This window comes from Rousettus aegyptiacus, unplaced genomic scaffold, assembly GCF_014176215.1.
Source record: "Rousettus aegyptiacus isolate mRouAeg1 unplaced genomic scaffold, mRouAeg1.p scaffold_m13_p_6, whole genome shotgun sequence".
NCBI classification, from domain to species: Eukaryota; Metazoa; Chordata; class Mammalia; order Chiroptera; family Pteropodidae; genus Rousettus; species Rousettus aegyptiacus.
Window position 1 is genome coordinate 104,807,515 of NW_023416309.1, and position 27,382 is coordinate 104,834,896.

General features: G+C 42.4%; 1 protein-coding gene across 4 annotated transcripts in view; it reads right to left on the reverse strand.

Annotated features, from left to right (window-relative positions):
- PITPNC1 (phosphatidylinositol transfer protein cytoplasmic 1) overlaps positions 1-27,382 on the reverse strand; it is a 208,924-nt gene that overhangs the window by 124,551 nt on the left and 56,991 nt on the right. Inside the window, exon 1 of one of the 4 annotated variants that reach the window (XM_036223317.1) lies at positions 11,558-11,667. The exons of 2 other annotated variants lie outside the window; for them this stretch is intronic. In XM_036223317.1, the coding sequence (XP_036079210.1) occupies positions 11,558-11,599 (42 nt within the window). In that variant the 5' untranslated portion in view covers positions 11,600-11,667. Of the gene's footprint in view, positions 1-1,767; positions 5,793-11,557; positions 11,668-27,382 lie in introns of those variants that run through there. One more of the 4 variants, XM_036223318.1, reaches the window with a different exon arrangement.

Below are 27,382 nucleotides of genomic sequence, written 5' to 3' on the forward strand. Positions count from 1 at the left end.
TAATTGTGCAATTTAAAAAATAGTGTAACGTGTGTTTTTCTTCTTGTCTTAACTGACTTAAAAAGCAACAGTATAACACGACATAAACATTCATTGTATTGTTGAGGCTAAAACATATAGAAATGTAACATATTTGACAATACTAGCACAAATGAGGTGAGTGGGAGCAAAGCCATATTAGAGTAAGGAAATGGTACCAGATGGTAACTCGCATCCACAGACACAAATGAAGGCAGCCAGAAGCAATAAATTAGAAGGTTAATAAAACAAACTCTATAAATATATACTCCTTCTTCTTCTCCCAGCTTCTTCAACAGACCCCCGAACTATAAAGTGATAATTATAACGGTGTATATAATATGTAGATGTGATGTGTGTAACAACAACAGTATAAAAAGAGGGAACGGGGAACAGACCTACACAGGACTAATGTTTCTACTTCGCACTGGACTTAAGTTAGTATAGATCTGAAGTAGATTCTGATAAGTTGTGATATATATGGTAAGCTTAAGAGCGCCTACTAAGAAGATAACTTTAAAAAAGTTTTAAAAATCATTAAAATAATGTAAATGCTACACTAAAAAATACTTAATGAAAAAGAAAGCAGTAAAGGGAAAATTGAGGAACAAAAATGCCATGAGATACAGAAAGCAAAAAGTAAAATATCAGATATAAACCCAACTATATAAACAATATTGAATGTGAGCTGATTAAGCAATCCAGTTAAAAAGCAGAGACAATCAGACTTGAAAAGAAACAAGATCCAACTATATGCTGTCTACAAGAGAGTTTAGATTTAAAGTTACAAATGGATTGAAAGTAAAGATGGAAAAAAAATACTATGTAAACAGTAGCCATAAGAAAGCTGGACTGGCTATACTAATATCAGATAATGTAGACTTTAAAACAAAAAAAAATGTTATCAGAGATGAAGAGGAACATTTAATAACGATAAAAGAGTAAATAAATCCATTGGGAAGATACAATTATAAACATGTATGAACCTAACGGAGCCCTGAAATATATAAAGCAAAAAGTGACAGAACTGATGGAAGAAATAGATGATTAAATAGTTGGAAACTTCGATAGCCCTTCAATAACATATAGAACAGCCAGGCAGAAGGTCGACAAGGAAACAAAAGACACGAACCATACTTTAAACGAACCAGACCTAACATGTCTATAGACACTGCACCCAACACAGCAGAATACACGCTTTTCAATGCACATGAACGTCATTGAAAAACTAAAATCAGCCACTAGGATTCTATTGCCGGGATAGACCCTATGCTAGACCACAAAACAAACTTCAATAAATTTAAAAGGGCTGAATTCACACAAGGCACATTCTCGGACAACGACAGAAAGAAATTAGAATTTTGAGAAATTCACAAATATGTGGATTCTTAACTCTTAAATAACCAATGAGTCAAAGAAGAAATCACAAGGGATATTAGTAAATTATTTTAGATGAATAAAAATAAAGATGCAATATACCGAAACATATGGGATGCTGCTAAAACGGTGCCTAAAGAGAAATGTATAGCTGTAAGTGAATTTATTAAAAAAGCAAGATCTCAAATCAATAACCTAACCGTCCACTTGAAGATATTGGAAGGAGGGCAAACTAAAACGAATGTAAGCTGAAAAAAAGGGAAATAATATAGATTAGAGTGAAAATGAATGAAATAGAGAGTAGAAAAACAACAGAGAAAACCAAGGAAACCAAAAATTGGCGCTTTGAAAAGATCAACAAAATTGACAAACCTTGACGCCAGACTGACCAAGCACTGCTTTGTTAAAGTTGTTTTCCAGGTCTCTCCTTTGCCCCACAGAGAAATGGGTTCAAGAAAGATTTTAGCTTTTCAGCAGAAGGCTGAAAACTTGCTGTTCAATAGTTTTGCACACGAGGCTGCCTATTCCTGGAACAGCAAGGCAATTATTGTCTCTGTGCCTTTTCAGCTACTTTCGATAAGAACTGTTTCGTACCTACCTGAGAAAATACAGGAAGATCTTAGTAGCTGCTTTGTGTTTTGTTTATACAACGCTGTTTTCATTTGCTCTACACTTCAAGGCTGGTACAGAAGAAAATGAAAACAACTCTCGCTCAATAGATTGGTCAATTAGTCCTATTCCAGACTCCTGGAAGGTTGGAGAAAATACCGGGGCTGCAAAGAAGTTACCCAGAGTGCAAGATGGTGACTGGGCAACGTGGCCCCCCTTTTCCCTCCAAGACAGAACCAGCCACTAGGATTCTATTGCCAGCCCTGTGAACCTTCGCTAAGTTTCAGTTACTACGCTCATTCATGAGATGAAGCCATTCAATAAGTGATGCGATTGCTCCCAATTCCTACCAACTTTCACCCATTTCTGGAGCGGGAAATCCAGGAGCTGACATCCTTGATGCCTCCCCGACCCTCTCATCAACTCGTCCTGTTGATTTATTTCTCAATAACTCTCACCTCCGCTGACTCATCTCCATCCCACAGCCGTCCCCCTGGTCTGAGACACAACCACTTTCCTCTGGACCCTATAACAGCTTCTGAAGAGGAGTACCCAAATCCATTCTCGTCCCTCTCTGTTCCTTTCTACTCACTGCATTCTGCTTCTTTTTGTTTCCCAGGACAAATCCCTTCAACCGTTCTTGGAATAAAGCCCTAGTCTTCAGCACGGCCTATGGCAGATGCCCCGGTTGATTGACTGACTGGGTGCCTCTTCCAGTGTGTGCCTTAGACTGGCCTACTCGCCACCCCCTTTGCATTCACGGCTCTCAGCCTCCTTCCCTTTGCCTAATTCACACCCCACTAAACTCATTCCTGATAACACCTCATCCTTTCCTTCAAAAGGAAGGGTTAAAGCGAGGCTAGGAAGGACACACGCCACTACTACCCCATGGCAGACATCACTTCCTGTCAAAAGCCTAAATGTCGCCTGCCACCCTCGTCAACACAGTGTTCCACGCAGCCACTGTAGATGGATCAGGCTGGTGGTTTTATGCCTTTTTCCTGCTTTTGTACTTGGGCCAAACTATTCCTCAAATCTTCAACATCCTGAATTTTCCATCCTCCTTAAGGAGCTTGCATTGTTACCCCACAAATCTGCTTTCATGCATCTAAACCAAATTTGAATTACAATTTAAATCCATTTCCTGGAAATGATTGTGCTTTACTAAAAACTCAGAGAGCTGAAAACAGCCTACTGACCTAAAAAAAAAAAAAAATACGAGTAAATCCTAAAACTCCGATTATGACTTTATGAAACAGAGAAGAGCACTAAGAAATAATTCATAAGCCCATGGTGCAGCTACGTATTTTCAGAATGCTGAATGCGATGGTGCCTCTAATGTGCTTCTGTTACAACATTAACAGCTAATGCCTACTGAACAAATTCATTACGTACCAGATGGTCTGAAGCTTTTTGTACACGACCTCCTTTAATCCTCCGTAATAACTCTAAAAGGTAGGTGGGATTCTAATCACCCTCCCATTGTGCAAATGAGGAAACTGAGGCACGAGCAAAGTAGAAGAGCAAAATGAAAGAATGTTCAAGCATGTTAGGATTCAGAAAGTTGATGTGTCCCATGCTTTTCCATCTGTGGAAGTTCTAAGAGGGGCGTACCCATTCAGGAGGCTGAAGAGTAAGGGAATAAAACAACAACAAAAAAGGTTAAGAACAAATTCAATAAAATGCTGGGGCAAGGCGGTGAAAGGGTGGGGTAGTGGTGGGCTGGAGGCGATAACTGAGAGCGCGTTCGACGCTCCAGAGGATGAAAACAAATTATTTTCTGTCTGTATGAAAAAGAAAGGGAAGTAGGAAGCCAAGGAAAATGAAAAGGTTGAAGTCGACTGCAGGAAAAAAGAATTCATTTGAACCTTGATACATGAAATATTGTCTTTCAGGTGGTCTACGGGTTGTGATATTGAACCTATAGAAAAGATAACATAACCCTGGCACCGAGGCCTGCAGTGAGCAATGTCTACATAGCAATAATTACACATATGTTGTTTACTGGTGTTCAACGTTTAGAAACAACCTCAAGATATTAGGATTAGAGAATGGAATGTAACTGTTAAGAGGTTTTTTTAATTGAGATAGAACTCACAGACCATAAAACGCACCCTTTTAAAGTTTAAGAGGGTAGTTTTTAGTATATACACACGGTTGCACAACCATGTCCGCTAATTTCAGAACACTTTCATCAGTCTAAAAAGAACCCTTGTGCCTACGAGCAGTTAATTCCCATTCCCCCAGCCTCGGGCAACCACTAATCCGGGTTTTGGGTCTCTATGAGTTTGCCTATTCTGGACAGCTCATGTAAAGAGAATTACACAATACATGGCCTTTCGTGTCTGGGTTCTTTCACTTAGCATATTTTCAAAGTTCATTCATCTTGTAGCATGTATCACTATTTCATTCCTTTTTATGGCTAAATAATATTCCATTGTACGGATATACTGTATTTATTTATCCAGTATCTTGGCAATGTAATAGTAAAAGTAAATTAGAGAGAAAAATGGAAGGAAGGGTTAGGCCCTAATATTTTACTTATAAGAGAAAAAGAATATTGCCTAAAATTGATACGACAAGATACAGAGGCAGAAATGTATGACCAAGAACAACAAAGGTAACCAAGAGAACTAAAAATAATTGTTAAAAATTATTTAGCCATTAGGAGGGGGTGCAGAGCTGAGGGGAAATTAAATCCTCCTCGACTCATTTACGCACTAGTGGGGGTGGGGGGGATGAATAAGTCTAAGCCTAGTAGTAGAGAAACAGCACATAAGAATTCATTTAGGATTACAAAGGCTCGCCAAAGGGAAGAGGTAAAAGGGACGGACTTGCCTCTGGGCCGCAGGAAGCAGGAAAGCGGCAGACCAGCTGTTCATCCCAAGTTCTTTATTATTTGATATGTTTTTCTTACCTCGAACAATAAAGGATTATTTATCAGAACCCCACTCCACCCTGAATTTAAAAACAACACAGGATTGGCAACTTTACTAAGTTAGTACATGATTTTTATTTCATAGTATTTAAAAATAATGTTAATAACCTGGTTTTACCATCTTTACATCATAAAAGGAGGAAATGATATGATTGTAGGATAAAGACAATGCTTTAAAGTTGAGGAAACTATCTTGCTCACTTCGCGTTGGAACAGAGGGTAGGAGTCACAGAGTTTGTGGAAGAAGGGGCTGTGGAAAGGAGAAAGAAGAATAAAGCTGGAGGAATCCACCTTCATGATTTTGAAACTCATAGTGAGCTACAGTAATCAAAACAGCACAGCACTGACATAAATACAAACATAAACCAGAAATAAACCTTCATTATATGGTAAAATAATCTTTGAGAATGGTGCCAAGACTACACAATGGGGAAAGGACGGTCTCTTCAACAAATGGTTTTGGGAAGACTGGATTACCCACTTAAAAGAATGGAGATGGGCCCTTTACTTAGATCATATACAAAAATTAACTCAGAATGGATTAAAGACTTAAATACTCAGATCTGAAACTATAAAACTCCTAGGAGAAGTCACAGAGGGAAAGCTTTGGTCATTGGGTTGGGCGGTGATTTCTTAGATATGACACCAAGACACCAGCAATGAAACCAAAAATTGACAAATTAGACCACATCGAACTTAAAATGTGTGCAGCAAAGGATACAATCGTTAGAGAGAAAATGCAGCCTACGGAATGGGCGAAAATACTTGTAAACTGTATAACAGGATAAAGAATTCCTACCCACAATATAGATGTAACTCCTACAACTCAATAAGGAAAAAAACAGATGATGTGATTTAAAAAAAAATGGATAAAGAACTCAAAAATATCCAAAGAAGATATACAAATGGACAATAAGCATATAAAAAGATGTTTAGCATCGCATTTGCATTTCATCAGGGAAATGCAAATCAGACCCAAAATGAGGTGCTATCTCATACCCATTAGGATGGCTACAAAGAAGGAAAAAGAGAAGAGAAGACAAGAGAGAGGGAGAAAGAAAGAAAAAGGAAGGAAGGAAGGAAGGAAGGAAGGAAGGAAGGAAGGAAGGAAGGAAGGAAGGAAGGAAGGAAGGACAATACCAAATGTTGGCAAGAATGTGGAGAAATAGAAACCCTTGTGTACTATTAGTGGGAATGTAAAATGGCTCAAGCACTATGGAAAACAGTATAAAGGTTCCTCAAAAAGTTACGAACAGAACTACCATATGGTCCAGCAATCACATTTCTGGGTATATATCCAAAAGAATTAAAAATATAATCTCGAAGAGTTATCTGACACCCTGTTCATTGCAGCATTACTTGTAATAGCCAAGATGAGAAAGCATCTGTTCATCAATGAATGGATAAAGAAAATGCGGTATACACCTACAGTGGAATGGAAAAGCTATCATATGCTACAATGTGAATGGACCCAGGACTATTATTATAGGCGAAATAAACCAATTACAGAATAGCAAACTACTGCATAATTCCACTTACATAAGACTTCTAAAGTACTCAAACTCATAGAAACGGAAAGCAGAGTGGTTGTCGCCAGGGTTGCCAGGGAAACAAATGCTATCCTATGAGTGCTGAGTTTCAGTCATGCAAGATGGAAAAAGTCGAGGGCTCTGTTGTACAACGATGTGCATAAACTTAACAATATTGTACTATATACTTAAAAACTGTTAAGAGTGTAAATTTATGTTTTGTGTGTTTTTACCTCAAAAGGAGAGAGGGACAGAGATGGGGCAAGAAGAGGGCATGGCTGTTAGTTGGGGGGAAGTGACCCTAGAGCCCAGCGAGAGGTCAGACCATGAGTGAGAAAGCTCACCTTTATCAGGAGAGCTTGTGATCTTATTAGAAAGATCCCCTTGGCAGTAGTAAGGAAAAGAGACATAGTTTCACCATGGTCTTTCTCTATCACTAGGAGGTAAGTTCCTTGAGAGGAGAGATCTTGTCTCTGGTAATAGGTAAGCTAGAGTTGCCAGATTCAACAAATGAAAATATAGGGCCCCCAGTTAAAACTGAATTTACGATAAACAACAATAACTTTTTAGTATAAATATACTTCATACAATATTTTGAGACATACTTATAATAAAAAAAAATTCGTTGTTTATGTGCAACTCAAATTTAACTGGGCACCCTATATTTTATCTGACAACTCTCTCTATATATAGACCCAGTAAGTATGACAGAAGAGAAGGAAATAGAAGTAACTAAAAAAACAGAACATTCAAATTTGAAGATAAATCCACCAGACATTCCTTATTAAGGTCACAAAGCTATCTTTACTAAGCAACCTTTTCTCCTGCTGGAAGTATCTGCTGTTAAACAGAGTCAAGAGGAGCCATGGACAAGACCCACGTCATCGGACACGCAAAGCCAAGGCTCTGCTGGGCTGCTCCCCGCATCCACAACCACCGCTACCACCAGCCTAAACATCCACCACTTGCCCCCAACCGAAACGCACAAAGGGTGGGTTTGCCCAGGAGCTCCCATCCTATTTAAGTTGCTGCAAAGGCAAGACACCAGCAAAAAATGTATAGTTCTTACTTGTTTGCTGAGTGAATCTGGGCAATTAATCAGACTTTTCTGGAAAAGATCCATTCACAGTAATAACTGAAACCATAAAATGCCTACGACTGCATTTACAAAAACAAAAAATCTACAATGCCTATATGAAGAGAGGGATACAATTTTACTGAAGAACGTTAAAAATAAAGAACTAGAATAAGGGGAGAAACTTAGAGAGGAATTATATTTTATATAGGGTTAGGTTCTAAATTCACTATATGAGGAAACAGAGGAGAATATTTTCATAGCCTTGGAATGTAGAAGGCATTTCAAAGCAAGACAAAAAATCTGGGAGCCACAAAAGAGAAGACTAACAGATTGACTGTGAAACAATTTTAAATTCCTCTCTAATAAAAAGACATAAACGAAATGTAAACATACGCTCACAGAAGCTATAAAAATAGGCTGGGAGAAAAATATCTGAAACATAATATTGAAGATTAACAGTCCTGATATATAAAGAGTTCCTAAAATCAATTAAAAAGATAAACAATCCAATAAAAAAAAAAACAATGAGGAAAGAGCTATAAAGGGGCATGTTTCTAAAGAGGGTATACACATGGATAATAAACATAAGATGCTGACCTCATTAAGAATCAGGGGAATGCAAATTAAATCAACCATGAGATGTTTGTTTAACATGTTAGCGAAAACTTTGATTCATGACATCACGGCAGTGGAGGCAGTGCGGAGAACCAGGTACCCAGTGACTGCCGGCAGGACTATAAAGTGCTGCGGCTATGAAGTGGAAAGGCAAGGTGGTGAGGTGTCTCAGAGATGAAGATGCGCACGTTTGGGCCAGCACTCCCACCTGAGGAATGCATCCTGGGAAAATACACACAAGGCACCAAGACAGAATCACACAAACGAACCAAAAGCTTATGGAGACGGAGATTTATCTTATTTGTAACAGCACAAAAACGAATGTCCGCCACTAAGGGAACAGTTACATTGTTGTTCATCTATTTAATGAGCTGCCATTACAAAGAACGTGGTAGATATAAGAGGACCTACACGGAGATTTCCATTGTAAATTAATTTTTAAGAAGAGAGTTTATAATAATGTATCTTGTATGGACATTTATGTTTTTTAAAAAAGCACCTATATAATAAGTATTATTCTCATGTTTGTAAATGCACAAAATAAGGTTTGAAAAAATAGCACATTTTTTACTATGGTGAGTCCTGCAGAGAAAGGCAGAATTGGGAAGATGGAAAGAGGACTTCTTACTCTAAATATATATGGATTACATATGGATTGTGTATGTACTACTTTCAAATTTTTTTAAAAAATCTATTTTTGAGATTATCACCCTCAACCTTCTCTATTCTAAACAGAAATACTTCTGCTAACCTTCTGTGGTAACATAAACACTTTCAGTCTTCATGGGTGAGTCTGGGTTAAAATCATTCCTGAAGCTTGGCGGGAGTGAACTCATTCTTTCTAAGACAAATCGCACCTAACACTCTCAGGACTCAGCGAGAGGGATAATGAGTGCTTTCCACACATCTCAGAGCAGAATTCAAATGCTGGGCTGTCTGTTGACTCGTCCATTCTACGGTAAACATGGGGAGACTGGGACTCAAGTTTGGGGTAATACTTGTTATGAACGGGCCCAAACTAACTCGTTTTTTACAAAGACGAGCAATAACTCAACTCAAGCAATATGACTCAACTCAAAGAGAGCCATGAATGGAACTTAGATGCCTCCTGGAATTAGTGAAAAAGTTGTGTATTTGGTTATGCAATTAGAGAACCGAAAATAGTTTTCATGTCATTTACATGGGGGAACTACGGTATGTAAGAATCTGTAGCTAAGTAGGAAGAGGGAATGGAGAAGAAAAATAAGGGGAAGAGGAAATATCTCCCTCACGAAAGAAGCTGTTTGTTAAAGAAATGGTTATTTTGAAATTTCATTCTTTTTTCCTCCCAATATAAGTGTGCTCTCTGGCATTTTTTCCTCTAAGGACAAGTGTTATGCTTGGCACTACTCCAAAAGTGCTCTCTATAGTTCCTGCAACACTTTCTTCTCAGAATTCAATTCCCAGCAACGCCAAAGATTCATTTGTATTTCAGAATTTCCAAAATCATAAGCATTAAGAAATGGAAAATAATCCAATGAAAGATGGCCAAATACAGAGAAACTGTCCCGGATCCAAAGACATTTGTCTCTGCAGTACCTTCTAAATGCTGACTATATGTCTTCAATTAAAAAAAAAAAAAATTCAAAAAAAATCCTCTCTGTTGATGTCATGGTAAAAATGTAATGGAATCAGCTAACTGTTCTCTCGGCTGCTGTGTGTGCCACGCCCGAAGCTGGATTATTCAGGACTGGCCGGGTGTACTGTGGTAACAAAGAACCCCAAGATCTCCATGACTCCAAACAGAAAAAGTTTACTTCTTGCTCTGACAGGAGTGCTCTGACCCTCCTAGTCACTGGGGACATAGGCTGACGGAGAGGACATCTTCTTGGACTTTGCTAGTCACCACGCGAAGGGGGAAAGAGAGAACTCTGGGAGGCCTACGGGGACAGCACGGCAAAAATAAATGTTTGCACAGGAAGAAAGGTTTATGTATGCAGTGTATATGCAAATACATTCAGCAGTGCTTAGCTCTGGGTGTCAGGTTTGTAATTATTTTCTAGGGGATCTGTCTTTCACTCATTCCGCGAGAAGACGAGAAGACGCACTGTTTTTGTATTAGAGAAACGAAGACTTCTCCCTTATAATGATGGCCGGGGTGTCGCCACCACACCTTCCCCTCTCCAAACCCCGCTCAGGTACTTCAAGGTCAAACCCACCTTCCCCTATTTCCATAAGGATCTAAGGGCATCTGGCGGATTCAGAGCAGCACCTCCTCTTTAGACAGCTGGGGACTCTGAATTTTCATCTCGTCTATTGCTCTGCACCAGCACCATTTCCACATATGCATCAAATCGGGATTAGAAATACTGCATATCATTTGGTTGCTTCCTAAGTTACAGCGCACAGAACTTGAAAGCTGGAGAGTTAAAACTGGAGTTCTCAAAAGGCTGCAAATTTATTTCAGAGGCTCGAAATGGAGGATACGGCAGCTGTGCTATTCATCTTTCCAGTGATGGGTTAGGAATATTTAAAATTCACAGTCAGTACGCTAGCCTCTCTGATTCCCAGAACCTGAATCGCTCTAACACTTGCCCAACCCGGTAGCGGGCTCTCCTGAGATGTGGAGTATTACTCATTGTGAATGCAGAGTTCCTATTTAAGGGGCCTTGATCCTGGAAAACCCTATGTCCAACACTTGGACCTTAGGAAGTATCTACATTAAAGGATGGTTACTGATATCACCATTGGAGTCTCCATTTAACAAAGGACTCCAAATATGAATGGATGCTTTAAAAACGAATTGTAAAATTATCTGTCAATATCTACTAAAGCGGACCATACTGATAGCCTATGACCCAACAGTCCAACTCCTGAGAATATAACCCTAAAAATGCACGCATATATATATATATGTGTGTGTGTGTGTATATATATATATATATATATATATATATTCACCAAAAGACACACAACAGAGTCCAGAACAGTATTACTTGTAATAGCCCCCAAAAGGAAGCTACTCAAAGGCCCCCAAAAAGGAGAATAAATAAATTGTGGCATATTCACACTGTACATCAATAAGAACGGTGAAGTACAATGATGTGGACACATCTCACAGCCGAGCAGAAGGAACTTGACATGGAAACCACATAGGGCAGGGTTCCACTTCTAATTGTCCCCCTTATCGGCGGGAGCACAGGTTCCAAGACCCCCAGTGGGTGCCTGAAATGGCACCTATATATACTACGCTTTTTTCTATATATACACACCTATGATAAAGTTCAATTTGTACATCAGGCAGAGCAAGAGATTAACAATAACTACTAATAAAATAGAATAACAAACTGTAATAAAAGTTATGTAAATGTTGTCTTTCTCTCTCTCTCAAAATATCTTATCTACTGCACTCACCTTTTCAATTGAAGAAAGCACTTGATGGCTTCTCTTTGGCATATCAGAATTGCCAGGATCTCAACTCTTTGCTCTGGGGCCATGATTAAGTAAAAGTACTTGAACGCAAGCCCTGCGATACATCTGATCTGATGACCAAGACGGCTACTAAGTGACTTAATGGGCAAGGAGGATACACGGTGCGGAGACGCTGGACAAAGGGATCATTCAGGTCCGGGGCGAGACAGAGCGAAACAGTGCGAGGTTCCATCCTGCTCAGAAGGGTGTGCCACCTGAAACCTATGGACTCTGGAGCGGTGCGAACCCAGGAAGGAGACACGAGCGAAGCTTCTGGGGTTCTGGTAACGTTTTGTTTCTCGCTCTGAGTGTTGGTTATTGTTTTGGTTTCCATACCAAATTACTAAAAACTTGGTTGCTTAGCACGACAGAAATTCATTCTCTCAGTGTTCTGGGAGCCAGAAGTCAGGAATCAAGTTGTTGGCCGGGGCCAGTTTCCCTCTGAAGAATCTAAGGGACACTCTGCTTCTTGCCCTTCCGGCTTCTGGTGGCTCCAGCCGTCCTCGGTGGCCATATTGATCCATTCACTACCTTCATCTCCACGTGGCCTTCTCTCTGAGTCTGCCCCCTTCTCTCTCTTATAAGGATGCCTGTCATTAGATTTAGGGCCCACCCAGGATTCTCTCATCTCAAGATGCTTAATCTAATTATTTCTCCAAAGACTTTTCTTCCAAGAAGATCATATTCACAGATCTCCGGAGATCACTCTCGTTTGGGGAACCACCATTCAATCCACTATAGTTACCTGGGTGTGAAATTTTCCCCAGCAATGCATGTATGCACTTTTCTGGTTGTATGCTATATATCCACAAGGAGTTTTTCTTTTTAAAGTCAGCTTCCAACTTCTGAATATATATCCATTATTTACCATGAGGCATCTTGCGCACATCCAACATTAAAAAAGGCCATGATTCCTGGCATTTCATTAGCTGCAATGGCAGTAAAAGTTTTAGCTTCTCACAACATTCCATTCCACATCTGATCTTAGTAGAATGTACAGAAACCTCGCAGCAACTTACATGTATGTTTTTATTAAATAATTCCTCTCTACCCTCAACTGCCCAAAGCGGTGAAACCCTTTAACAAATTCCAAGCCAGGGACCATCAGAGAGTCTGGGCTCTGCACTGTGTCAGCTCAGAGAACCAGGCTATAATTTTAGACAGATGTTAGTGAACTTGGGGAATCCTGGTGTGTGGACTTGGGTGCCTCCAACCCCAGATGGCAGGGGAAGCAGCCAGTGCTCCTTGCCCAGATGACCCAGAAAACGTTTCTTAATGAGTCGTCCAGCATGACTCACACTGGCTCCCACATCTGGCGGATCTGGGTTACATCACTCGTGGTCCTCAGCATCCCGTGGGTTCCTGGGAACGCGCTGCCCAGAGTCAAGTGCACCAGCTGCAGCAGTCGGCTGCATTCACACGCTTCTCTGCGTCATTCTGACGGCCACACGCTATGGGGCTGCCTCTGGCTCCCAGTTCCAGAGGCTGAGCCGGCCACCCCCCAGGAGGCCACCTCCTCTCACTTTCCCATGGGCCTAAGAAGTCACCATGGAGGTAAAATTCCATGCCTGAAGGTGTCCAGGGCAGGGTCACATTCTCTGGTTTTCTACACTAATAGCTCCTGGCACCGTCATTCGACAGCACTGGCTGTGTTAACCTAAAGAAGGGAAAAAGCAAACATGAAAACCTGAGTGGTTCACATTCCTCGAAAAGGCTCGGGGAAAGAGGGAAATAAGTGTACACTTTGAAAGAATGGCCCACAAGCAACACTGGCTTTAAAAAGCCTGTGGAGGTGACAACTTTCGCGAAGAAAGGGGCTTCTGATGTTCTGCGCCATTGGACCAGAATCTTGCTACGTGCTCTCCATCACTTACAATGTCCTCGACACCCTCGCACAGTCTGCCTGGAGTGGCATTCCTGCTTCCTTTTATTAACCACCGAGTCTTCGAGATCTTTATTTTGCACCCTCTCATTTACTGATCAAGAGCGCACTGCGGCTGCTTCTGAGCCACCAGAAGTCCCAGTACTGCTTGTGTGGAGGTTCTCGATCTCCCTGCTCGTTATCGGAAGGACATGGCGTAGTTCGCATCCATGGAACTATAAGCCCCCCTTGCTCCCCATCAACTGCACCTGTTCATTCAGAGTATGTTAGAGCTAGAGGACACGTTAAAAAAAAAAATCATTAATTTCATTCTTCTAAATGGTTTTCCAATCCATTTTCTGATTCTTAGGCCAAGATTTTTAAAAAAAAATAAAAAACAAAAAAACAAAAACCACTGCGATCCTGACAACTTAAGTAATTCATCATCCTGGTTAGATAAAGATATACACAGGAGTATGACACAGGTCTCCTCATGCTTGGTTTCACAATTACATCATGCAGCCTCATGAATTAAAAAAAAAAAAAATGTCTATTGAAAGTCTTTAAAATTTGAGCTGAGATTTACAAATCTGCAGATGTGTTCCAAAGAAATAACCAAAAATAAGACGGAAAGAAAGGGATAGAGAAAATACTCATTTCTATTCAGACATTTACCTGGATGCACATTAGACTCACCTGGGGGCTTCCCAGTGTTCCCATGCCCAGGTCTGACCTCAAACCAATTAACTGAGAATCTCCAGAGGTAGGGTCTGGATGTCGGGAAGCAACCAGGCGATTCCAGTGCAAGAGTCAACCGGGAGTACCACTGATTTACTGGCGTTTGGGCTAAAATAGCTACATAGAGACCAAAACTGTAGTTTTCGAAAGGAAAAGGAAAGAAAAGAACAAGAAAAGAAGGAAGGAGGAGTCATTTCTATGATGTGACCTTCAATTTACTGTCACCCTCTCTGGGCGTTAGGGAGCTCATCGGATGCAGGTCTAAACCAAGAAGGTCTACATTGGTGATCTCAGCCTGGGACAAGGGCACCTTTCCGCACCAAGCCTGTGACCACAGAGGCCTGTGTGTGGGCTACAAGGGCAGGTGGGGGGAAGGAGGACAAGGCAGACAATCAAGTCATCTACTCTGAGGGTAGTCACAGGTAATTATGACACTTTTCTATTTTTTTTTTTTTTTTAAAAAGGAACCTGTTACCATATAATTCAGCAATTCCACTTCTGAGTATATGACCCAAAATATGGAAAGCAGGGTCTCAGAAATATTTGCATACCCATGGTCAGAGCTGCATTACTCACCATAGGCAAAAAGGAGAAGCAATACAGCCATCCTCTGACAAACAGAAAAACAAAATGCAATAAAGACACAGAGTGGAATATGTTTTAGCCTGAAAAAGGCAGGGCATTCTGACACATGTCATGACACGGATGACCTCTGAGGACACTACGTTAAGTGAAAGAAGCCAGTCACAGAAGGACAAATACTGCATGATCCCACTTGCGTGAGGTCCCTACGGTGGTCACATTCGTAGAGTCAGAAAGCAGGATGGTGTTTGGCGGGTGCTGGGGGCATGGGGAGCTACTGTCTGACGGGTACAGAGCTTCGGTTCTACAAGGTGAAGAGACTTCTGTGGACGGATGGTGGTGGTGCCACTGAACTGTGCCCTTAAAGATGGTTAGGATGGTAAATTTTGTTATGTGTGTTCTACCACAATTTCCAAAAATTTTTTTTAAATAGGGGAGAACCCAATGTGTGCCCCTCACTTACTTTTCTCTGGTGTTGGTGGAGGTTACTGAGGACAATCCCAAAGGTAGAGCATGTAATCTGTAAGACTGTGAAGACCGAGGTCTGTGACCTACATGCCCTGGGCCACTGGCATCCACGTTGCAGGGCTGGCTGACCCGAAGAAAGCTATAGAGCCTTGAAGCTCCCCCAGGGTACCCTGAGGGCTGGCCGGCGGGCCTTGCATTTCCTGTTACATAACCAGGCTGCCGGCCTTCAAATGCCACGAGGTGAGGTGAATTTCAACGTGCACCATGCCTGAGACGAGCCAGCGGATGAAATTCCCAAATAACTCCATCACAGAGCCTTTTTCTAATTCCCAAGCACAGAGATGCCACTGACTGAGAAAATCTCAGGTTTGCTCTCTGATGCGACCGCACAAACATATTTTGAAAGAGGGTCTTATCTTTCATCTTCTCTTTCCTTTTCACTTAGTATTCTAGGGGCAAAGAAGAATTTCAGCCAGGAGAAAATTCCACCAGCAATGGCTCTTTTGAACTGCTCGGTAATCCAAAGCTTTCAAGTGAGTAAGCTTTCTCCTTTATTGACACCTCTATGACAGGGAAGACAAACATGACAGCTCCTCTCTGATCAGCGGTCCTAACCCTCTTCCTCAATCAGCATCCATGATGATCCCATACAGGGGATGACATGTGAAGATGTTTACTAGGGGAAGTCGCTTAGGCCCTGGAGGCCAGTCCCCAAAGCATGTGTCTGAGCTCTGGCCCACCATGCTCAGCCTCCCCCGGCTCGTACCAGCAGCCCTAGAGCAGAACTCACACTGGCCTAGAAAGTCTGTCTCAGTGACTCACCATGAAGCCCAAAGTTTGGCAGCTGGAAAGATGTAAACTTTCTCTTTCTTAGAATTTGCGAATTAACAGTTCAGCCAGAAGCCAATCATTCAACATGAGTTGGATTAAGAACTTGGATATCCTTCTAATGAGTTCAGACAGACATAGAAAAACACTCGCTTGCTTCTTTGACATAAAGTTTTGCAAAATAAAAGAAATTCCTCTAAATCTGAGCAATGACAGAAAAGGGGAGAGGTCCTTATCCATGATGGGCAAAGGAAATCTAATTTAAATGGTGTGACTTGTTTGTTATGAGTTCTAACCAGTGCTTATAGTTTATGGGGTTTTGAGAAAATACACAGATATTTAGAAATAAATACTCTTTAACAGAGAGCACATCACTTTTGGGATTCGAGGAGACATCCTGAGAAACAAGAGGGGATGAGGTTTCCTGGGCACTCCTAACACCTCCACCCCAACCCAACATGCCCCAAACACATAAATATTTGTCAATCAATTATACACTTCATTATGTGTCTGGATTCAAATCAGAAACTCCCTGCCTCCCGCGACCCTCACGTTTACCCCATCTACCTGTCCTTAGATGAGAAGGAGGAGACCTCCTTGCTCATAAATGCCATTCTCATGCTTCGTGCTTTCTACAAGGCTCTCTGGAACCGTGACGTGGTCCCTGGAGCATGTGGACAGCAGCATCCCAGTTGAACGTCGGGTACCCCCACATTTCGTTCGGTCTTCAGGTGCAGACACAAGGTTAGCAGAATGATATACTGCTACAGGAGGAGGAAGAAAGGGTGTATGTCCCAACATTACTCCTTAAAGGCACGCTAAACACTGTGTGTCACTTAAGAGCCTATTCCTTTCTTTGCCCATAAGAGAGAATTCCACTCATGAAATAGCACCATTAACACATATTATGTTCATTGTATATATAGCCTACCGCTAAGTTAATATGTTATATTCCAAAAACACTGCCCAGACTCTGAGAATATTTTTTGGCACGTTGAAACAACAGAATGACCATAAATTACGTAAAGGGACAAATTTCTTAGTATATTTCAGACAAAAAAATGAAATAAAAACCTCTAGTAACAGAATTTAGTGCTTAATAACTCTCACATGCTAAAGGTTTAGTTTAATCATTATGACTTTTGATATTTTATTTAATACATCTAGGAAGCATCACCAAAAGAATAATTTTCATATTGCTTCTAAATTTGATTAGAGTGGTTACATTTCTATGACAGAGTAACATTTGCAGGGCCATTCTTTAATACACAAGTTATTAAATCCCACAGTCCCTTAATCCACACTGCAGACTAATCTAATGCATTTAAGCCGCCCTTGAGAAGCCATCCCTCAGCATGTGGCTCACGCAGTGTGATCGCTTTTGCATTTCTGACCTAAGAAGTCGGGGGTTTTTTTTCCCCTCTTGACATCTTAAGAGTCATCTTTAATAATGTTTTTTTTTTCTTCTGTCGTTCCAATGTCTCTCAACTCCTGACGTTCCCGACTGACTTGGCAAGTCAGTCCTTCTCCCTCAGAAACACCCGTGGGCCACCGATGGCTCCCAGGCACACGGTCCAGCAAATACCCACTGTAAAACCCACAGAGCCAAATGAAAATCTAGACGCTTTCCAGCTGGCTCCCCATTTCCCGCCGTGCCCATGACAGATGCTTCCAGGAGCATGACGAGCCTGAAACTGACACACACAAAGACGGTCTAGCCGAGTGCTGAGGTTAAGAACCCAGTGGCAACAGTCTCCCTACACCTTAGGTAAGTCACCGGGTCTCCCTGCGTCTCTGTTCCCCTGTTCGTAAGATGGGAATAGTAGATGTCTTTCACCTTCCTCCACACAATGACAGAGAGTCAAAAGCAATCCTAGTACTTAGGCTTGCCTTTGAAGGTTTTATTACAATCTCTAGTCTGATTTCTCAGGGAGGGAGACTAATTTTCACAGGTCCAGGCTAAGTGGCAAAGCAAGAACCAGCCAGTTCTAAATTAGGGTTCCCCGGCCTTAAATATTTTTCTCAGAACAGGGTCAGATGTAAATTAACGACAGCGGCCCCTAGAGAATTATACCGGCTTATGCTGTAACCGAACTAAAAATGAATTCTTTCATACCAAGTCAGGATGGTCCCAATTTAGAATAACAAACATTTCAACAAAGGCTTATGTTTTTAATCTAGAAAATGTTGACTATAAATTATCTCCGGCTTAACAGAGCTCTAATTAGGCGAAGCTAGAGGGTAGGAACTAACACATGTGTCTGTCACGTAGGCACCCGCGTTGGAGGCCAGGAAACGGGATGAAGACTCGGGTTGACAGGCATGAAGGGAGAACGGCTATTCCATGACAACTAACAGTGTTGGCTACAGTATGACACTTCCTGCTCTTCCGTTATAAACAAAGCTGTGTTTTGAAAATTAAGATCTACAGGCTTTTCAAATGGAAAAACCACAGTTTGAAGTACCGAGTGCCCCCAGGCTACCTACCAACGTAAGCTGCTAGGCCTTGAGTGAAAACTTCCCACCCTCCCACTCTGCCCAGGTGGGCGGGTAGGCGACAAATAGATGGACAGATGGATTTTATAGACTTTGAAATCAAAAAACCTATAGGTCATGAAATATTTTCCAAAATATTTGTATTGATTAAACCACAATCATAACCCCAACAAGACAACTCGTCTTAATGTTGATCAAAACAGAGTAAGAAAATTATTTTAAATGACAGTACTGGTTTTCAGCTTTTTGATCACGCTACACTAAGAAGGAAATATTTTTGTTGTCATTGTGAGATTTCAACTCTCAGTGCTCTGAGTAATGGTTTCAAAAAAAGAAACTTTGAAATTCTTTATTCTAGAGATGTTTTGGCTGTGAAACTTCCTTACGAAATTGGCCGCATGTCCAATATCTGCCCCACATGAACTTATTATTATTAGTGTGGATCAAGAAGTGAACCTCGTCATCTCTGCAGATGCCGGGCTCTAAGGATGACACCCTCACTCCCGCTTTGTCCCAGGGCCGACCCATCACTCCCACGGGGCAGGAGCTGGGAGAGTTCTGCCCTCTCCTCACTGTTTCTCCCCGAGGTGCCCCTTCCATGATGGAGAGCAAGCTGGAGACCCCCAGAGAAATAACATCGCCAGAGGCAAGGCGTGGGTGGGACGGGGCGACCAGAAGACTGCAGGTCAGACCCTTGCTTCCGAATGTTGCCACCAATGAACCACGTGACCTCAGCAAGTGACTTGATCTGTCCACATCTCGGCTCCTCCTCTGCGAAAGAAGGCGGCGGGATCACCGGATATTTTAAGTTCTTCCCAGCTGTGGAAATTGTTATTTCTAAAAAAAGCACTATTTGCAAAACAGCAATTTTCAAATCTGGGCCTCGTCTGCAATAATTTTTGCCTTATGGGGCTTCTGCAACCTGAATTTCCCAGAAAAAAAAAAAAAAACCCACCAAAGTACCAACCGGTTCTTGCCGTCCCCCTTCAAACATTTGGTTGCATCTCAGGGACTATCGGGGAGACAGCAAGTCACAGGCATTTGGACTCCAGAGGATTTTAAGGGACCATGTTTGGAGAGGGTTGAAGAAGAGACCAAACACCACCACATGACTTTTGGAGGTTTTATATAGAAAAACAGAACCTGTTTGTTTGTTTGTTTGTTTGTTTGTTTTACTAGCCTAAACTCTACAGACTTGACAAATCTGATGCTAAGCAAAAGATGTGCAAAACTGGACCTTACTGTAAAGGAGATAATGTATCGTATGATTACTAAAAATCTATCAAAGATCGAAAAATTTCTTTCCAAGGCTGAGAAAAAAACCCTTTATCTATAGTATACTTCTGGTTTACCTTCCGAGTTCGTCTAGAAATACCAGACTCAAGATAATCACATTTTAAAACTTTAAAACCATATTTTTTAAGGTGTATTTAAAAATAACTTATCCATTATTAAATCAAGAGTGTCCTTTAAATTATAGCCCTTCCAAGATACTTTATGTTAAAGACCACTACAAATTTAACAAAGAATTACAACAAACAACAGCTAACTGAAGTTAATTAGAGCCTTAAATTATTGTTAGGTCAGCAGGGCAATGTGATTCAGTTCCTCTATGGCATAAAGGGAGGTCATGCTACCCTAAAATGTCGCGAAACACAAAGTTGTACTTTTTCCAAAGATCCAAGTAATCCTGGTAGCTCAATGAAGGAGAATTGCAAGCTTTTCAATTCACCTAAGCCATATTCCATGATCCTAGCCCATTTTCTCCTCTGTGTTTATCTGGCCACTCTTTAGGGCCTTTGCATATATGACTGAATTGTTATTGGTCCAGTTACTCTATGGGACTGTAAATCTCTTAAAGGCTGTATCCAAATTTTAAACCTCCTCTGCCTGCTTAGTTCCTAAAGAAAATATCCTCCAAAGACCTCTAATCCCAAACTCTATCCCTTTAAAAATGTTTTATGTTATTTTTTTATTATTATTATACAGGTAATACATTTAGCAGAGACTGAAAGCTATCTGGAAAAATTCATTTTCTCCTTCCTCTGCAGCCTAGTGTTGTAGCTGGTCACACAGATGCCTATCACGATTTTGCTTCCTGCCTGCCTTGCATTTGGATGTAGCCACGTAACTGTGTCCCTGATAAGGCTGTGTGCAGAAGTAATTGTGCCACTTTGGGACCAGGGCCTCTTCCACGACTCTTCTTCCTCCTTGTGATGGCACTCAGCCTTGACCTTGTAGCAGATGACAAGGCCCTGGGGGATAGAGGAGCTACAGGATGGAAGGAACCTGGGTCAATGATAATCTGAATGGAACAGGGCCACCTGCATGTCTGGAACACCTACCCATCTCATACTGTTAAACGAGAGAGAAATCCACTTCTTTAAGTCTCAATGTTGTGACTCTCTTAGCAGCTTGCCCTTTTACTATAACAAATACATGCATATTTATAGCTGAAAAGATGAGAAAACATGAGAAACAGAAAATAAGTCACCTGGATCCTACTATGCCTAAATAACTACTAATATCTTGGGGCAGTTCCTTCCAGACTTTTTTCTATGCCTACAAAAAAAAAAAAAAAAAAAAACAACCTAGTTTTTTGTACGCATATTTGCTACAGAATTAAAACCATACTGGTTTATAGCCTCTCTCACTTAATATCATCTTCTATTTAATATGCTGATATTTTTCTAAATAAAAAAATATATATATCATTGTAATGGCTATACTATAATATTCTATTGCTAGATTTGTCACAATTTATTTAACCAAGTTTTCACTATGGGACGTTTGGATTTTTTCCTTTAAAAATTCTATTATAAACAATATTGCAGAGAACATTCTTATATATAAACCTTTACCTGTCAGATGATTTTTCCCCTCGATCTCTATTCTTAACATTATCTTCACAAACAAAGATGTTCCCTTTTCCCAGGTACCTGCATTAAGTCATACTGTCTGGTAGGTATTTGCAAGGTTACCTTCATTAATTATATTTCTGGATGAATTCCCATTCGGGTTTTGTCATCCAACCTGAAAAGTCAAACAAGGTTCCAGCTCCCCAGTCAGCACCCAAGATGAATAAATGACTCCCCATGCAGTGCTATCAGCCAAACTCCCTTGCATAATACAGCCCTGGTTAGTAATCTGCACAAAAAAGAACGCCGTAGTAGACCTTGCTTCCTGCTGACAAACCTTGATCTACATCTGTGTTGCCAATTACTTGTTCAACAAACCTGTTACTTTTTTGGAAATAATAAATAATTCAGGAAAAGTCATTTTGAATCCTCTGACATCTGTTGCTTGTATGACTCTGAATTATTCATCACTGAGCATAAACAGTATTAATTAAAGTAGTGAGGCAAACTATTGAAATAGACATGAATGCTGCAGAAGAAAATGCCTTTACTCAAAGCATACTTCCCCTGTCACTGACAAATATCTCAAAGAACACACATAACCAGCCCTTGGAATTTAAAGGAACCGGTACACTTAGAAATCAGAAGACAGGATGTAAATGACAAACACTATTTATGTGTCCGGATTTATTTTTATTTCCTTCTCCTTCGGAAGAATCGTCATCTTTGATTTGGTCTCTTTTGGCACTCCACTGGGCTTGCCTTCAGTTCAGAGGAGTTGTTGTGGCCTTCAGTTCAGAGGAGCGTCGTGGCCTTCAAGGAGAAGTTTACTAACGAGATTCAAAAGAATCGTAAGAATAAGCCCCAATGGGTGAAGTCATCGGGTGCTCATTTGTAAACTGAGATGCAGATATACTAACGGGAGAGTTCCCCCCAAATTAAGGGTGGTTCAATTAATCTGGCTGCCACAGTCTGATCATTTATTTCCATGACGACTTTGGCACTTCCTTTAGACAAAGCGCTTTCTTGAGATAATGAGCAAAAGAGAAAAACCTTGCAGCCTACTCTGCATGAGCGGCTGTCTGTCGGCTAATTCTTCCCCAGTCTGCCTCTCGGCTCACTCAGAGTGATGTTAGGTTTAGTAACACCCTCCGCTGTAGAAGAGACTGTGGAACATGTGTTTTTAGAGGGGGAAGTGTGAGCGTAAAGGAAATGTGTGAGAGTTTACAAAGCACTGTTGGTAAACAGATGCCTCCGAAGGTAAAGGAGGGGTGTCCAGGTACCTGGATCCCCAGGTACCAGGAGAAACAGGTCTCTCAGGAAAGGTGGGGTGAGGAGCCGCTGAGGAGGGCTTGAATCAGATTTCCAGAAAAGCCTACTCCTTTGTGTGGCTAATCTGGTGAATCGTTCATTGACATGGAGGTAACCCGGTCTGCTCCCTCCTCCCCGGACCAACTGCTGGGGTTGCTGTGGGCAACAGAGGAGAAACACTGGGGAGCAGAGGGGAGGAGGAGGAAGAATTACGAAGGGAAAAAAAAAACAGATTGGGCAAAGCCACAAACCCAGTTTGGGCAGTTTGGGGTCTTTTCATAAAACCTCTGAATTCAGAGTCATGACAAGCGACTGGCAAAGTCTTCTTGCTGATGGCAACTCATGAATGGCTCCTGCACATAAATTGGCACTCGGGTCTCTCCAGATCGGACCCACAGAGACCTCCCGATGCTTCCAGAAAAAGGGACATGGAAACCCTCCCCTTGCTTTTGAATCCTCTTTCAGCAACATCCTTTCAAGGGATTTCACAAATGGGGACAAGCCTCCCTTGTCTCTTCCAAGTTTGGTTTGTTGCGGCTTTTTGTTCCTGTGGGGAGGAAGGCTGGAAGGGGTACAGGAGATGGTGGAGGCGAGCTTGGAGAACAGGAGACAAGAAAGCAGGAGAAACAGCTCTGCCCAGCTCGGAACGGCCCTTCATCAAAGGGGGTTTGTTGTCAGAAACAGCAGAGGAGGGGTGGGAAATAAACCAAGACTCTCGGCTTCCCAAAAAGAGGTCGAACAGGCACTTTCGTTGTCTCTTTTGGGCACTGCCTAAAACGAAACTGCAGATTTAGAAAAGATCACTCGTAGAGCATTGGATTTTAAGAAAAAGACTAAAAAAGACCTCTTTTAGGAAAACAACAGACGGACTCGCTGGGTAAGAGCCGCCCAGCTACGAGGCCCCTCAACTTAAACCCGGGTCCAGCGAGGATGCAGCCTCTTTGTGACGTCGCTTGCTTCCCAGCTGCCTGCCCAGCCTTAAAATTTCATTCCAACATTCAGAAACAAGCATTTACCCAGGATCTTCCATTTAGGAAAAAAAGAAAAAAAGAAAAGAAGAAAACAAGGCACTGCCTCCCTCCTGTCCGACAAGCAGTGTCTGAGCTACAGGTAAAGCGAGAGTCTGGAGCTGAATACTACAAGTTGAACCTTGGCTCGTTGGTGAAGCCGGCACTAACGTGCCATGGCTCTCAACACGAAGAGCCTGGAGGTGGCCCACAGACTGGAGGCTTGGTTTGGTGGCTACACTATGACACACCCAGAAATTGGGGGGGTGAGGGTGGGGGTGGAAATCCGCTCTAACTGCTATCGGTTAGCAAGCCTTTTAGGGAGCACCTGGGTTCTCCTGTGGCTTCTGTCTAGGAGGCATGTGAAACCCACAGGGCAGGGGAAGCGAGGGCCCCGGATGGAGGCCACCCAACCCTTGAATGCTGCCTGCATGGTTCAGGATCTAACAAAAAGCGGCATCCTCAATACAGAAACCGATGGGGCAGCCTCAGAGACAACACCCGGTTTTACCAAATTTCATGGTGCGCAGGAATTAACTGGGAATCTTGTTACAATGCAGATTCTGATTCAGAAGGTCCGGGACGGGGCCTAGAAGTCTGCGTTTCTGACAAGCTTCCGAATGATGCTATGCCGCTGGTCCACAGCCCACATGTGGGGGGAGGGGGGGTAGCAGCAGTGCAGCCCAGACGGCACGTGAGATCACTGCTGTTCTGAAAGGTACACCTATGAGCCAGCCCTTCCGCTGCTCAGTCAAGTCAGTATACACGGCAGGGAGGCCCACCGCTGGGAGTTTTCAAGTTTCCCAGGCGATTCTTACGGGCAGTCAGGGTGGAAAACCCACTGGCTGGACTGATTCTGGCACTTGTTATCAACTAGGTATGTGGACCCGGGAAACTTATCACTGGGAATCGCAGTTTTTTGTATTGGGAAGGGAGGTGTGCTGGCCGAAATGGATTGGTAAAGAAACAAATGTACACAGTATTTGAAGGCACTTTGAAAGAAGATAAACTATAATGGCTATTTTACGTGATAGTGTCTTAGTTCCTTCAATTAGAGTGAGGAGTTAAGTGTCCCCGGATAATCAAATTCCATGAGTATGCTGCGTGCTGAGTCTATCAAAGAGATTGTTTTTTAGTTAAGAGACGTCCCTGTTGTGCTGTTAAGCTCCCCAAAGCCCAATGCACTGGGACTCTAACTTTCTTAAGTGACAACTGACTCATAAATGGATTTCAGGTCCCAGTGGCAGCCCAGCCGGTACCTTAAAAAACCTCCTCGAATTATTTCAAATATGGATTTCTGGCACCCGGCGATGACTGAGGCATGATCTGCAAAGCAAACCCACGACCCCTCCCCTTCCAGCCCTCCCCTGTCCTGTCAACCCCAAGCGCCCGGGCACAAGGAAGGTCCTCTGCTGCCAACTTTCAACTTTCTGTGCAATAATAAACAAAGCTCCGAAGGACATCAGTTCTGCCAGCCGCCAACAGATGGCATCGGCGGTCGCGCAAGGTCGTTCCGCCTCGGCCTTGGCCTTGTTTCTTAATCTCTGTCATGTTTGCTAGGTTTGAAATGCAGTGTCCTGTTAAAGACTTACTGAAGGTGAAAAACAAAAATTAGGTCAAAATGCAAGTGTCTTTGGATAATAAAACTAGAGGTGCAGAGAAGCAAAAGTCCCCAACATCCCTGCTCTCTCGGGAAACAGCCTCACCAGCAGTCAACGCATACGCGGCTAGGGAAGTGTCATGCTGGATTCGGAACCATTGGGCTTTCAGGAACTAACCTGTGAGAAGTGCTTCTATGTCCCCAACTGACATAACAATGAAAGTGCTTCTCACGGCCCACGCAGAAACCACACGGAAAGCGAAACAGCCCTCCGCCATGAGGCAAGGCTATAACCACAGCAAAGACCCTCTGAGACCCAGAGCTGCGTTTCCTCCTGATTCATCTGGCTTGTGCATTCGAGACCATCAGCTATTCCCAAGAAGACAGGACACCTTGTGACAACGTTGTGTGCCCCAGCTAGGGCAGCTTAGTTCTTTCTGCAGGAACAGGGTGCATGCCATCATCTTAATCTTTCAAAGGTAATGTTCAAACATCCTGTGGATGGCCAGAACTGTGTATATTATTTTAGATCAGTGGTTCTCAGCCAGGGGACTTTACTTTTCCAGGGGACATTTGGTGGCACTTCGTGGAGAAGTTCTGGTGGTCACACTGGGGGAGAAGGGGAGGATGCTACTGGTATATCGTGGGTAAAGGCTAGACACCCTACAATGCACAGGACAGCCCCACGACAAAGAATTACCCCGTCCAAATGTCCATCGATAATGCCGAGGTTGAGAAACCCTGCTGTGGAGGCCAGGAATTTTGGCCGAGAAAATTTAAATTCCAAAAGTCAATTTCCCACTGTTGTCACAAAAAACATCTTGACTGAGAAGACAAAAAGCTAATTAATGGGCACTCCCTCCTGACGTCAAAATCGGTCCTCCCAAGCTTTCTTCATCCCTGTTTTTGAGAACAGAGCGTCCCTCATTTTTGCCAAGGCCTCCCCTGCCGGATCTCACTCTCGGGAACGTCGCTCGATCCACCATGCCGTACCCTTCCTCAGCATCCACGCCCTCCCTCGCCACCGCCCTCTACCAAATTGGCAGAGGCTGTTTCCCTATATTAACCAACAACTCTCACCCAGAGTATGAAATAAACACCTACGAATCCGTGCTGATATAAACAAATAACTAACCAAATAAATAAATGGAAGAGAAGGGACAAATCTTCCTTGCAGAAAGGTGTCCAAGTAATACACGTAGAAGGAAGGAGAGAATCCCCAGTAGGAGGCTACGGTAATCATGGCTGCAGGCAGGATCATGTTGGAAGTTTTTAAAGGAGACACAGGATGCCTGCATTGCCCCAAAGCCTCTCTCCAAAACTATTAATTACTGGAGTGGTTTTAACACACCTAAATGACCTTTCTTCAATTCTCCTCCCTCTAGCTTATTAATTGCCCTCCCCTTGAATGTGGGTAGGATTTAATTATTTCACTTCTAAGGGACAGAGTATGTCCTGGGGATAGAGTTCTAGAATATCATTGGGCTGACCTCTTTTAGGGGTTTTATTCTCAGGTCACGAAGATATTTTGACACAGTCCCCAAATGCAACCCACGTACCTGGGCGTGGCTGGCTGGTGGCTTTGCTTTTTTAGGATTTTGAATTTTCCACCAAGATACAGAGCTGGTGGTGTTCACCCTGAGTGCTAACAGCTTGTAGAGCGAATCTGTTAGGGGCACAGGCAAAGCAAACCTCATGAGATTCCTACATGCGGATATCAAGAGAATGACACCTGGTTCCTAAATTCGGGATTTTGCAGGAGCCTTCCAATCAGCAACAGATCACTTCAAAAACCTCGGTGACAACACCCACCAAGTTAACACCCCAGTCACTCTAGGTCAGAGTAAGGATGAAAAAGGCACAACCGGAACTCACACCAATCTATGCCTCCCTCCCCCAACCCTGCATAAGTTCAGAAAAAAAACCTTTTCAGCTACCACAGTAACAAAGCGCAGGCTCAAGGAGAAATCAGGTGGTCCTCGGCACTACAATGCCAGGTTGTTATCTGGCAACAAGTAG